Below are 14207 nucleotides of genomic sequence, written 5' to 3'. Positions count from 1 at the left end.
CAAGCATGGTAACACCACCAATGCTATGTTGCTGTCTACTGGCAGTGATCAGCCAGAGATTAAACAAGAATATGATCAGATGTACAGTCTGATAGTCATTATGAATCAGATGTTGTATCGAATGTGTTGGGAGATACTAGCTTGCTGGATGTTCGTGATGTCAAAACAGATTTGAAGGAATTGAAATCCGACTTGCGTGGTACAATCGAGAATGTATAATACAAAATCAGGCAAACAAAGTGGTGTAAGCAGTGGCAATTCTGGGTAGGTTGTACAATTAAGAACACAAGCATTTGTTCCTTTTTTTAATTATACATTTTCTACACGAGAAATGTATGAACTGCAGTCACTTTCAGTACAGCTGGCTTAAAAGGAATCCAGGTTTGGTATACTCAAGTCACAAAATAAGGGTACTGCAAATATTGCATTCTGTTTGCCAAGTGCGGGCCTTCTGTAAAAGATCTTGGTGTTTTTGTAAACAGTCCATTCACTAACTTTAAGAGAGCTAGTAAAATTCTAGGACAACATTGAAGGCCAATGCATAGCCTTTGAAATTCAAAGGGAAACAAAACACACCAAAATGTCATACAAGATGCAAATATGTTTCTTGAAACAGTGGAAGACAGTTCTGCCAGAATTGAGTACCAGCTAAACAGCTCAGATAGAAAATCAGCGGAAGACAGTTCTGCCAGAATTGAGTACCAGCTAAACAGCTCAGATAGAAAATCAGCAGATGAAAATCATCTGAAGTTTCATTCTATAATAGAAACAGTGCTCCTTTGTGCAAGACAAGGCATTGCTTTTCATGGTCACCGTGATGATAGACCTTCAGTGGGAGAACCTCCAGACAGTAACCACAGTAATTTACTTGCATTGCTCCAGTTTCAAATTCAGGCTGGTAACAAAGTTCTTCATGATCATCTTAAATCAGCTGCTGGTAATGCTATATACACCAGCAAAACCATTCAAAATGAGCTTATTGGTATCTGTGGTGATATAATAATTCACAATAAAATGTTAGACAAGGTTCACAAAGCTGGTTATTTTTCTATCATAGCAGATGAAGCTACAGACATCTCAAACGATGAACAATTATCTATTAGTGTTTACCTTGATGAAGGATGCCCAACTGAAGTTTTCATGGAATTTCACAAGTGCACATCTGGGGTTACAGGGCAGGCAATTGCTGATAACATACTCAGCAAACTTCAAATATGGCAGGCAGTTACCATTGCAGTTTCTCTGTGGGAAAGCTTATGATGGAGCTGGGGCAATGGCTGGAAAATCGAAAGGGGCTGCTGCTTGTATAATTGCAAAGCACCCCAAAGCATGATACACATGGCAATTAAATTCATGTCTGGTAAAGTGCTGTAGTATTTGGTCAATAGAGAAAATAGCACACTTCTTTAACAACTCTCCAATTAGACAGCTGGCATTAGAGAAATGGGTTGACTAATTATTTACCCATGAAAACAGAAAAAATCAAGGAAATGTGTCATACACACTGGATTGAGAAACATAAAGCACTTAACCCTTTATTACCGATGTTTTTTTACAAAACCAAGTGTGAAAACTTTTATGGCTTGTGTGAACTGTGTGCGATACGAGTGGACCCCACCCATTAATTAACCCATCAAGCTATATACCGTTTGAAAGCCATCTCTCTCTTCTACCAACACAGCTAGAATACTTACAGATCACACACACAACTCATGCGCTATGAAGCGAAGAAAGCGTATCTTCTCCGTATCCCCATGGCATTCAAAGATGGGTGCCGCCATCTTACTAATCAACACGATGACATCACACTATTTATTTTTAGAATCCTTATCATGTGGGGAATGGAGTAATTCTAACTAAAGCCTACTAGTAGCAGGGAGAAGGCGAACATGGAGTTTTAAACAGGTATTATTGTTTTGTATACGCTATTTATATTGCCAAGTGCCATAACTTGCCCATGCTTCTTCCTATCGCCGAACGGTAAACTTCATTAGAAGCGCCCGGTCCTTCTGAGCAGTTTGCTAGCAATTTCAGCTTCGTAGCCCCTAGGAAAAAGGAGTTATGGCTCTGTTTATAAAGGGCACTCGTTATGGCAATATATTAGCCATTGGATAATAAAGGGTTAAAGCTTTGTTGATTTGTTTATGTCAATTGTATGTTGCTTGGTAACAGTTCTCAAGTAGGTTGGAATGCTGAAACAAGATCAGATGCTCAGTCTTTATTTTTAACATTGTTTCGGTTTTTTTCTTTGTTGCAGTTTTGGTGACCACACAAAGTATACTCTCATACATTAAAGGGCTTTCTGTTAAGCTCCAAGGTCGCTACATTGATGCAATCCTTGTTCATAGAGAAATCAAAAATGTCAAATCCACTTATATAAAGTTAAGATCTGACATAGAAAAGTTGATTTACAGTCAAGTTTTACTATTGTGTCAAAGTGTTGGCATTGAAGAATCCACACCAAGAGTAACTGATAGACAGCAACATCAGCAAAATCTTCCTTCTGATTGTTCCAAGTGAATGCTCTAAACTTACTACTACTATTCCCATGCTTGATCACCTAATTAGTGAAATAAATACATTGGTTTAATGAGCCATCATCCAGATTTCTTTCGCATTTTATTCAACTCTTCCTTCAGAGATATATAAGCCACATGCTAGGATCACTCATTTAGATTTTGATGAATTACTGCAGTTTTAGGATGATGATTAGCCATTTCCAAAGGATTTGTCGCAGAATTTGACCTATGCAAGAACTACTGGTGTTCAGAGAGATGCATTACTATGACAGAAAAATTAAACACGCCAAAAAAGGCACTGCAGAATGCAGACAAGGAACTTTACCCTAATGTATATGTACTGTTAGTGTTGGCTGCCACAATTCCAGTTACTAGCTGTGAGTGTGAAAGATCAATAAGTATGCTTCAATTAGTAAAAACACCATGAGAAGTACAATGACTCAAGAGAGGCTAAACTGGCTCAGTACAATCGACTTGGTGTATATTATAATATAAAATTAATATTACCTATAAGTAACCTAATAAAAACCATTGATCTAGCACATCAATAAATTAATTGTGAGATATTCATTTCAATCTTGGGAAGGTCAAAAGCTACAAGTTTGAAGTATGCAGCCAATCATATGGTGTTTATCTCATTTTAATCCATAGCAAGCTACATAGCTATTGATGTTACCATGATTTTGAGCACCATGTTTTACCATGGTATCTACTCATGCACATCACCATGCGGAAGCGGTGGGTGGGCAATTGCATTATTATAAAATGACCCAGCAGGTAATATGGTGCCTCCAGCCCTAATATTAGGCTCTCAAGACCACCTGTGCCAAAGAAATTTACATAGAAAACATCTGGACAACTGTTCAAGGCTCTTCGTGTGTCTAGCTTTGTGTTACAGCTGGCCAGTGGCATTACACGGTGCTAGATTGCACTAAATTTGATCTCAGAAGGGTTAAAATTCAAAAAATTTCCTGGGGGGGTGCCCCCAGGCCTTAACATGCCAGCCCTGTTATATACACACTCATTCACCAGAGCCCCCTCCCCAAATAAAAATCCTGGATTTACCCCTGTCAATAACATTTGAGAGTTTCATAGAGGACTTGCAGGGTGACATAATTCATAGTAATTGCTAAGCAACCGCATTTGTTGGCCATGTTTTGGGACAACGTAATGACTGAAAACCACCTTCTCACTATTTGTAATGGTCTATAGTGAAGCGAACGCATAGAGTGCTGTTGAATAAATAACATATAGCTGGTTAGAAACAGCGAAGAAGCTGAGTAATTCATCGAAAACTAATTGGCCACCTGTTTCACAAAGCCAATGTTGAGGAATTCTATTTTGAACCTAGCCCTACTTCCCAGTGTCACTAACCTAGCCCTTAGTGAATAAATGTTATTACCTTTGCTCTGACCCAATGTGCACCATAGAAAGTTGTATGGCCTCCTCACAACCATTGCTGGCCCGCATCGTCACACGTGCAAGTCCTCTATGAGCCTTATCCACGATGACATTTTACAACATCACGAGAATAAAAATGGCCATAATAGTTGGGGGACTGTTATATAGGCACCTAGGAGGATCACTCATATTTCAGCTAGGCATGGAGACCATTAACCGACAGGTATGGTTATAAAGTAACAAAAGCTAATTATAAACGTATGCTATTCAAAAATTTTTTGAAATGCTACAAAACTCGTTTATCGGAATTAGTCTCACGCAGCCAGACCACTATTTCAGCACTGGGGTTTATCAATTGGAGATTATAAGTGCCCATGCTGAAAAGGGTCTGGTACACTTCCAATAGGCCAGTTGTGACAGCACCCGGTAGGAATTTGAGGTGTCGATAGGCTGATTGCTCAACGAGTCTCTAATTATAAGTACTAGCAACTTAAAATGTGTTTGAATCAGTCAACAGTCTCGAAGTGTTAAATGAGGTGCTGTCACAACTGGCCTATTGGAAGTGTACCAGACCATTTCCAGCGCGGGCGCTTATAATCTCCAATTGATAAGCCCCAGCACTGAAATAGTGGTCTGGCTGCGCGAGACTATATCGCAATGTCTTATATAAAACTTGACAGTACCTGTTATTTAGAACTCGATATCTTCTTTCCTAGCTGAAATATGAGCAATTTAAAAATTTCCCCATAGGCGCTTATGTAAGTCCCCCAGCTATCGCAGCCATTTTTATCATGTCATAAAATGTCATTGTGGATGAGACTCATTGATTTTATACAAAATGTTACGAAATGAGTGATATCCGCAATTACATTTCTTGACGTAGCGTGCATTATCTGTGATGTCACAAACAAAATGGCCACCATAGTGTGGGGACTTTGTACATGGAGGTATTGGGTGAGATGGCATTTCCCTATGATAGCATTTATAAATTCGAATAAGGGTGAAGGTGAGGCTTATAGTATAAAAGGCAATACAAATAAGCCTATTTGTGTGCGATTTTAAAATTTTTGGTCTGGTTTCCTTGTTGGAACTCGTATAGCACTGTCACGGTACATGTACTACTTCTTACCTTTATTATCTCGTGGTTCCATGTGTAAAAATATACAGATAACATTCATTTCGAATACTGTGTGCCAAAGTCGCTAAAGCCCCCACACTAACACAGCCATTTTGTCAATTATGACATCAAATTTTGTAATCGCAACGTCAACAAGTTGATGTTGTGCTACTTCTAAAAACCAGTCGCCATGCAGCTAGCTAACTCATCTGGAATTAACTATAGAGTGTTTTCATCACATGAGCAAGCTTACGTAATTTACAGGAAACCGCCATATTGGTGCACATGTGGGAATGGTGCAGTGTGTAGTGTTCCGATGCAACAATCGTTCTGACAGTGAGTCAGACAAAGGGATCTCCTTTCATAGAATCCCAGCTGTTACTGATAGAGAAGGAAAGGTAGATTATGAGTTAAGAAAGTTGCGAAGAGAAAAAGCACGAGAGGTTTGCTCGTGACGAGTATTTGAAAGCTGTCAAGGGAATTCACCAAAACATTTAATTAAAAGAGAATGGTTTGTTTATAAATCCGAATTGGCCATTTATCGGAGCTTCGCCTGATGGAGTTATTGAATATGATTGTTGTAGCAAAGGTACAGTTGAAATCAAATGTCCATACAAGCACCGAGCAGAGAGTATTGAACAAGCAGCAATGAATGACACACAGTTTTGTCTAATTCAGCAGGGTGATTCACTGCACCTCGATCGTTCTCATACTTACTATTACCAAGTACAGGCACAATTGTTTGTTTGTAATGTGCAGTACTGTGATTTCTGTGTATTTACTTGCCGTGAAGGAGAAACAAGCATCTATGTTGAGCGCATATACAAGGATGAAGAATTGACGTATTCTAAAATTGACTAATCCAGTTGCGTTCCGGACTGCACTTCGTCGTTTTCTTTTTGCATAATCTTGTAACTGTTTTGTTTTTCAATCCGTGTATTCTAATGTTTTTGTTTTGTGTTATGTTTTTGTGTTACTGTTATGTGTTTGTTTTTTGTACTTGTATGTTCTGTATGGGGAGCACGTTTGCAGGCTGTGCCTTTTGTGTACCCATGTCTTTGACAAAAATTGATAATCTAATCTAATCTAATCTAATCTAATCCCAGTTGGTGGCTGATGATTGTGATGTTGAGTCTGAGGTAAATGATGAAGTGTACTGCTACTGTAAGGGTCCAGATAAAGCGAAAATGATAGGATGTGACAATGACAAATGTGTAATCCAGTGGTTTCATTTAGACTGCTTGAAGATCACTTCTATTCCAAAAGGAAAATGGTTTTGTCCTGATTGGAGGAAAACTGCAAAAGGCAAAGGACGCAAGAAGGTTTAATATTATGTATTATTTACATGTTAGCATTATAACATGCACAGTTGAATTATATTGTATGAGAAAGTGATAACATTTTATTTACATAATATTGTTTGTACTAAGAACATGCTACTCAAAAGGTGCAACAGACACACACATATTATTTAATGCACAGCATACTCGCACTATTCGGTCAATGACTGGTATCTCCTCTCCTACTCTTTTGCGAACAAAGTCAATAGGAAGTGTGCCTTGAAGTATTTTATATTTCTGTCGGACACACCCAATAACACGTTCCACATGGATTCTAACATTCGCTATCTTCCTAGTATCCTCTACTTCCTCTGCTGATAGTTACTTCTTACCCCCTGTGAAGGCAGGAATGTGAAGTTGTGCACGCATCATAGCAACCAACTCAGCAATGTCAAAACCTCGATCTGCCAATACTATGTCACCAGGGAGTAACTTTCTTAATATACTGCAATGCTCTGTGAGATGTTTGTCGCTGTCTCTACCACCCCAGCATTCTGAAACAAACGACACCGTGCCCTGAGGTGTAATCCCTAGCAACGCTTTAGCAGTATTATGGTGCTTATAGTTTGACCAAGTGCTTGCATGTGCTGATAAACTAGAAGGCCGGTCAATAAATATCTCGAAGCAGTCGATGATAACAGCCACTTTCTTACCAAATGATGCTTGGTAGCACATTGGCATTGTCTTCTGAAGAGCATTTCTTTCTGGCCAGATTATAAAATCTTGCAAACGTATGTCCATCTGCTTTAGCCATTTTATGAAAATTCTAGATGCAGTAGCTGTTGAGATCCTCAAATGGCAGGCTAGATATTCAAGAGGAGGATCAATACGGAGCTTTAGCAAAACAAACATAAATTCCTGAAAAGGAGAAAGCTTTGTGATGCCGCCAGCTGGTACCATTTTGTGAACGTGCTGGAAAATGGCCCTCAAAATATTAAAATTTGGCAAGGCAGTATGGCACCTCACAAAATCATCACTTGCTGCTGCTAGACATTCCTCTGTAAAAGTACCTTGTAGCTGCTTCTGTGTTGTCAACTGTTCAGTCAAAAGCTTGATAGTATCTTGGCTTTTAGCTAACTCTTCTTCTAGCTTCTTCACTTGACCTGAGCACTCACAAACAGTGGCCACTCTTGGCTTGAAGTACTGCTTGGCAGTTTCAATTTGCTCAGCTGCAATAAGCCGTAGTTCTTCATCAACAATTCTGTCTGCTACGGTAGCAGTTACAGTAGGTAACAAAGCCTCAGTTTCTTGCTGCACAGTCCTCCTTAGCTCTCTCTCACGAGCCCTCTCATACCTCTCTACTCTGTCCTTCGTGCTGGAACAAGAATCGCTAGCCTCATACCCGAGGTTTACAGTCGGTAGCCAGTCTGGACTTGTTCGATCGTACAGTGAGGTGGGGGAACCTGATATGAAGTGCCTTTCACAGATTCTGTACTTGTCAAGCCGTTGGAGATCAAGGTTTTTCCTGTTAATAGCAGCCAGATATCCGGAAGTATCTTCTAAACTGTTTTATAGTGTGACTAACGTGTTTTTTTCTCTCCATAAATTCTCTCGACAAAGCCTCAAAGCTGCTCTTAATTTTCATTCACGTACGTTAGGGATAAGCCCCCTTTCAACTCGAAGCGATAGGCTATTCCTGGTAGTGTACGAGGCCTGCACCATTGTTTTTCAGTTGCTAAATGCCTGAAAACCTCAAGGGGAAGGTAGTCGGAGGAAAGTCACCACACCCGTATTTCAGTCCGCCAAAAAGAAACCACCTCAGAGCAAAGTTCACCTGTGCAGAAGTTTTATACAGACTCTTTACTTGTAGAGCGGTTGTACAAATAATTACATTAGATGCACTTTAAAAAACGTGTGGCAAGAATCCATAGCCACAATGCATGAAAATTGCGTATTCAATTCTACTGCCACAACGCAAGTACGGATAGCTTAGATACTACAGTGTTACATTCACCTATTATAAGGTATTAATATACTAGAAGGACGACAGCGTAGCTGGTCTGGTTTCTGGAATTACGATAAAATTCTACTTTTTGCTAGCACGCTCACAAAGCCAGATGCCTATTCACGTTTACCAATGTGTTAAAAGAGTTTTTCTGAAACAATTATGAAGAAAGAAAGCAGTTTAGCCTCGCCATTTCAACTTACGGGTGGATCTGTTTCAAAAGTGCGTGGGCGAATATACACTATTTTCGCCATGTAGCCACAAAGCAGACCAGCTATGCTCTCACTACTCTAGTATGTTAGTACCTGATAGCAGACGATTTTCAACACCGACGTAGTTTGGCTGTTAGTTACTCTACAATAACAGGAAAATGAAACACGCAATTTTCCCAGCACCTGGCTGTACAAATCGGGTACAAATGCAACACATTTTGCCACACGTTTCATTTGAACGCCGCACCTGTGACGTCACATGCAACCGCTCTATTATTTAACGATTTTGCTCACGTGGGTGTGTACGGACAAACATAGGTAGGTAGGTAGATAGGTACACACACACACACACACTTTCACGAAAACAATTTCAGTAAACCAGGCGCGCGCCTGGTTTAAGAACGTCATTGCGGATATCACTGATTGCCACGTGTAACACATAGATCACTTATCAGCAAACAATACGTAAAATATCTTCAAGTATAATAACCTTATCACAAGTACAGGAACTTTCCATAACACATGTAGCATGCGTACAAAAAAAAAACACCTGAAACACAAGCACTGTTTCGCGTTACCGAGACCCAATACTTGTGTTCAAATAAATAACGAACGATTGTCTCCGTTGCAGCGGCAGTAATTCCAGCGGAGTGCCATCACTCGCCATCACTCGCCATCACTCGCCATCACTCGCCATCACTCGCCATCACTCGCCATCACTCGCCATCACGGGTGATACCACATGTACCAGTCGTAGCCACGAGTCAGCAACGGCGCGCGCAGAAATAATCATAGTTGTGCGTTGTTTAGAACATATCTATGGGGGTATATTATCTATGTTTAGAACTATGGGCGTGTCGAGAGGTGTGTGCATGACGAGGTTATATTGAGCAGCTTAAGCTACAAAATGGAAGAGGAGTTGAAGCACTTATTGACTGGGCAGCCTTGCCCCCCTATTAAAGGATCGTCTCTGCCTCTTGGAAAGAATAGAGGTAAGTCTGTGAAGTAGTGCGAGTGTGGTGTCTGTACAGTGGAACCTATTAAAGGGTCACCTTCCAATATAGCCATAGTGTATTGGAAGAGGTGGCATTTATCCATAGATACTATAGCCGTACCCTATAGTATCTATGATTTATCATAGATAGTAATACTTATAGGGCTTTTTCTTATTGTATGTATGTATGTACGTATGCATGTAGTTACACTTTTTCTTTCCTTGCCATGCCCACAACGACTACTGTGTAGATCAGATCTGTGGTCGCATGTTAGTCCGAGGATTCGCATACTTGTCTCTTTTTTGTTGTTGTTATTGTTGTACACATTCATCATAATCATGATGGTCTTCTCTCTATGCATTTATCCACTAAGACAGGGTTTCAGTAATATATATCAATACTGGAAATAGTCTTGTAGAGCCATGGCCATCTGCCAAGGGGTAGTCACCTCCATACCACCAACTGCATGCACTTGCGACCGGGATCAAGGGGTATTTTTGCAGTGAATCAGGCGATCAAGGCGTCCGCAAAAGTGGCGATCAAGCACCTTTGAAAGCTACCTTTGGGTAACACTAAGCTTTTACGGTTGACGATCAAGAATCAAGGCTCTTGGAAGATGAAATCAAGTGATCAAGACAATATTTTGGTGATCAAACTTCTTGATCCCGGTTGCAAGCGCATCAATTGGCGGTATGGAAGTGACTACCCCTTGTCTGCAGCCGGAATCAAGATTTTTTTTTGTTCAATGAAAATATAGTTTGATCGCTTAACAGTTTAGTATTAAATCATAAATTCTTGTTTTGATAATAAGTTGGTTTACCAAGGTGCATGCAGGGCCGCTTCACATAATTATGTTCATCTGCACTGTTTGACTACTGAACTTACTAAATTGTTTTCTGAATTAAGTACAATCTTAGTTTATGCTGACTTGCCTGGTATGCGTGCAAGTGACTCTCCACAAACAACAATCCCTCCTCTCCTGATTTTGTTCTTTATGATAAAAAAACAAAGATCTGACATGTTCCTAATAGATGCAAGTCTGACAGGGTTCAAGAGAAGAAAGTACCAAGAGATACAATTGGAATTTGATTGTCTAGGAGCTGCTTGTTTTTACGATACACTAAATCAACCTGCAGATGGATTTTTGACTTGGCTGCAGGTATTTCAATTTCTTCTTCAAAGAGAATTTTCATGGCAAGAGATTACCCAGAATGGTCAAGGAAATCTTGAACATTGACTGCTTTAATTCTTTTATTTATTGTAGTTAAATTTTTTATCGCTGTTTTTTCCCCTTGCCACACACCCACTTGTGGGGCATTTTATTGCCCATGTGTGTCCGAGGACTCACTCACTTACTATTTATTTTTTGTATCTTGACTATGTTATATTCATCAATAAAGATGGTTTTTTCTTGTCTTTTGAAGACTACTAGATAGCTTGATTCAGTACAAACCTACCTCTTGACCGTTTGATTCAATTTAAGGTCCCACAGGACTATTGGCAGTGGCTACCTCTTATTGGAGGATGTTCGCCATTTTTACTGCTAATAGAATGTTAATGTGTTCACGGAATGTTAATGTGTTCTTTTATTAAAGACTGTGTTTTTCTTCTCACAGTGCTGGGCTTTAATATGTGTTATGTCGTTGTGGGTGTTGCCATTGATGATGGCAAGGTGTTGATGATCCAGGAGGCCAAGCCATCTTGTAGAGGCCAGTGGTACCTTCCCGCTGGTAGGGTGGAGAAGAAGGAAACACTAATTGTAAGTGTTTACCAGTGTCTTGGAGTGTATAGTTAGTTACTTAGTTGGTTGTGAGCTGTAATGATGCATAAAGTTCAAGCTCAGTGTACTCTGTCCACCATTGTCCACAGGATGCAGTGAAGAGAGAGGTGAAGGAAGAGGCTGGTGTGGACTTTGAGCCTCAAGCTCTCATTGGTGTGGAAACTCAAGGCATGAGCTGGGTCAGGGTCACATTTTCTGGTATGAGTATTATGTATTACTATACATTTCTGACACTAAGTCCCATCATGTCAACAAATGCTGTTTATTGTTCACACCTATTATGGTATACTAGACACTAAAGTCCCTTCCCTAGTTCTCATTTGATGGCCCTATATACAGTAAATTGCAAGGCAGTTGTCAGTTACGATTCCTTTCGCTCGTGATATCACGTGAAAAACAGCCAACCAGATACTTCGTAATAATTTGAAAAAATCTAGCTGCCATATCATTGGTTACTTTTCACATGAGCCCCATTTAGAATTTTTGACAACCGACATGTAGAACGCTGTACTATTTAAAATAGTTTTTTTGGTAATCTTTATAATGTAATTAGTGAGTCCACACATACTGCATCAAAGGAAAGAATGGTACTGGTCAGTCATATTGGAAATTTAATTGATGTGGCCATTTCAGCTGTGTTATGAAGGAATGGTGAGGCTTGCTTTAGACCGATATTGTTTGTCAGGATAATACAAACTGTACTGTATGATAGGTAGTCACTGTACTACATATCCCCTTACACTACAGGCAAGGTGGTGGGTGGTAAACTGAAGACAACTAGTGAGGCTGATAAAGAGTCACTACAAGCTGGTTGGTTTACTAGTGATGTGAGCAGGTTACCCTTGGAGATACCCCTCAGGTAATGTAGAGATTGTTGTATACAGACGATTGCGGAATCTATGCAACACAGGAAGTCAATGGAAACGTGAGCTTGTTACGTAATTCGGCACCTTTCAAAGCAAATGGATCACGTTTTCGGTTTTCGCTTGACGGTTTTTGTTGCAAAGATCGCGCAATCGTCTGTAGCATCTTAGTACCTCAGAGGAGGTGGGTCACGTATCATCAAACATCTCATGATCTCAAAGAAAGTTCAACCCATTCAATTATATACCCCAACACCTCAGTATTGATATAAAGCATTCTAATGTGTGAATTGATGTTGATGAAATTAATTACTGTGATCAGAGCCCTTATTTCAGCTGCCCAACACTTTGTGTAGATCCCATGTAGTAGTACGTTATGGCACATGACCAACCTACCTCATGCAGTGGCACTACAGTCTAAATACAGGAAAGGAGTCCTTTCTATATTTTGTACACAGTGTCCTTATGATTATTTGCAAAAGATATGTGTTTACTTGTTATCTTTGTCTTTGTAGATTACGCGATATTTTGCCACTCATATCTGCTGGGGTGGAAACACAGCAGTTGATATCTGCTGGACCAGTTGTAATGCCAACACCAGTGGCTTATGTGAGCACATCATTGAAGTTTATAATACTACAAGATGATGGGTGAGTAGTACTAATGTAGTGACTTACTAACTTATGCCCAGTTACTGTTCTTAAGCTTGTTGTTTCTTTGAGCAATAAACTTCACTCAAATTACTCCAGAGTAGCCAGGTTTAGTGATGACCTGGTGCTGGAGAAGCATCCCACTCAGATGGGTACAGGTATTAACTGGGGAAGCTAATGACAACTGTCCAAATCTCGCACGATGGGTGAATGTCAGGTACTCCTTCACCTTTGAGACATGGTACAACCTCCTGCAGGTTACTAGTCCTAGCACACAGGTGTCCCACTGACCATGCTAGCACAGTAGCTGAAGGCTTTGCCATTGTGTGTGTCTGTTTGTCTGTGCACGTGCATGCATGCAAGTGTGTGTGTGCGTGCGTGCGTGTGTGTCATACCATGAACCTTACTGCAGGTCCAAGTTATGTGTTTTACAAGCGAAGTCACCAGCAGGAACTTTCCTACCATTCAGTGTTGATGGAGGATTTGTATTTCGCAAAGTTGCAGTGGAAGTTATGAAGGTAAGCACACACTGCAATCACCAGTGTGTATTGTGATGGAGTTGAAACTTTTTATTAATTTTATGAAATTCATCAAACAGTATCCTATGTTCTGTCAGGAATTATTTTGCTCCTCCACCAAGCATCCTATTTACAATTAAACCTGTTAATATGGGCACTTCAGGACACCAGATACTTGTGTCAAGGGTTTATGATAAAACATTATTTATGAACTCTTACAAGCTTGTGTGAAGCCCCAAATACCAAGAGCTGACTTGAGAGGAATCAGGATAATGAGGACACTTGTTGGTCCCAACAGGAACACATAAACACTGCCATGTGCTCTCACAAGTTAGGCTGTTGTATAAGGGACATAATTTTCATAAATTTTAATTGTGAAAATAAAGTTAGGTAGGTGTGCTAGCAAAAATGTTGGTAGTGAGTTAAGCTAAAATGAATATTATATCCCTGCCAAGTGTATGTATAACACAGACATGCGTATTCTGGTGTTCCCCACTTAGAATAACGGGATAGAACAGATTACAATGGATGAGTTGGAGGTTATAGGAGTGTTATCAGTGGAACATGATCCAGTAGGAGTGGACTGTATTAGAGATGGAGTATGTCTTACTCTACTAGTGAGATCTGCTGCACAACTAAAGGGTGGGGCTTGGGTCACTCTGGAGGATGAGCTGGTCATTGAGAGACTGAGAACTGCTCTAGGCAAAGGGATCAATTGTATGAGATTATTGAACTACTAAATATCTTCTAATTATTACAGTACATGTATTTGATTTGATTTTATCATAATTATATCATGATTATTAATTGTATCATAATTTTTCTGAATATGGGCGGTGGCGAGCATGCGACTTAAAATAAAGACAA

At 39.9% G+C, this 14207-nt stretch overlaps 4 protein-coding genes across 4 annotated transcripts; 3 read left to right on the top strand and 1 right to left on the bottom strand.

Moving 5' to 3' along the window:
- Nucleotides 1–600: 600 nt before the first annotated feature.
- On the top strand, nt 601–1260 carry LOC136244018 (52 kDa repressor of the inhibitor of the protein kinase-like). Its single transcript, XM_066035546.1, has one exon. It carries the CDS (start codon nt 601–603, stop codon nt 1258–1260), a length of 660 nt encoding a protein of 219 aa, XP_065891618.1.
- A 4070-nt stretch (nt 1261–5330) lies between these two features.
- On the top strand, nt 5331–6365 carry LOC136244017 (inhibitor of growth protein 1-like). Its single transcript, XM_066035545.1, has 2 exons — nt 5331–5480; nt 6144–6365. Exons 1-2 carry the CDS (start codon nt 5331–5333, stop codon nt 6363–6365), a joined length of 372 nt encoding a protein of 123 aa, XP_065891617.1.
- A 333-nt stretch (nt 6366–6698) lies between these two features.
- LOC136244015 (uncharacterized) lies at nt 6699–9201 on the bottom strand. Its single transcript, XM_066035544.1, has 2 exons — nt 9113–9201; nt 6699–7881 (listed from the first exon to the last, which is right to left on the bottom strand). The coding sequence occupies exons 1-2, from the start codon at nt 9199–9201 to the stop codon at nt 6699–6701; spliced, it is 1272 nt and encodes a 423-aa protein (XP_065891616.1).
- A 118-nt stretch (nt 9202–9319) lies between these two features.
- On the top strand, nt 9320–14158 carry LOC136243920 (8-oxo-dGDP phosphatase NUDT18-like). The gene is made up of 7 exons (XM_066035464.1): nt 9320–9526; nt 11146–11288; nt 11399–11507; nt 12057–12168; nt 12688–12822; nt 13235–13340; nt 13841–14158. Exons 1-7 carry the CDS (start codon nt 9442–9444, stop codon nt 14078–14080), a joined length of 930 nt encoding a protein of 309 aa, XP_065891536.1. The 5' UTR covers nt 9320–9441; the 3' UTR covers nt 14081–14158.
- Nucleotides 14159–14207: the final 49 nt, after the last annotated feature.

The sequence above is a fragment of the Dysidea avara genome, chromosome 14 (genome assembly GCF_963678975.1).
Source record: "Dysidea avara chromosome 14, odDysAvar1.4, whole genome shotgun sequence".
NCBI classification, from domain to species: domain Eukaryota; kingdom Metazoa; phylum Porifera; class Demospongiae; order Dictyoceratida; family Dysideidae; genus Dysidea; species Dysidea avara.
The sequence above is the reverse complement of the archived record's forward strand: the minus strand, read 5'-3'. Positions and strand labels throughout refer to the sequence as shown.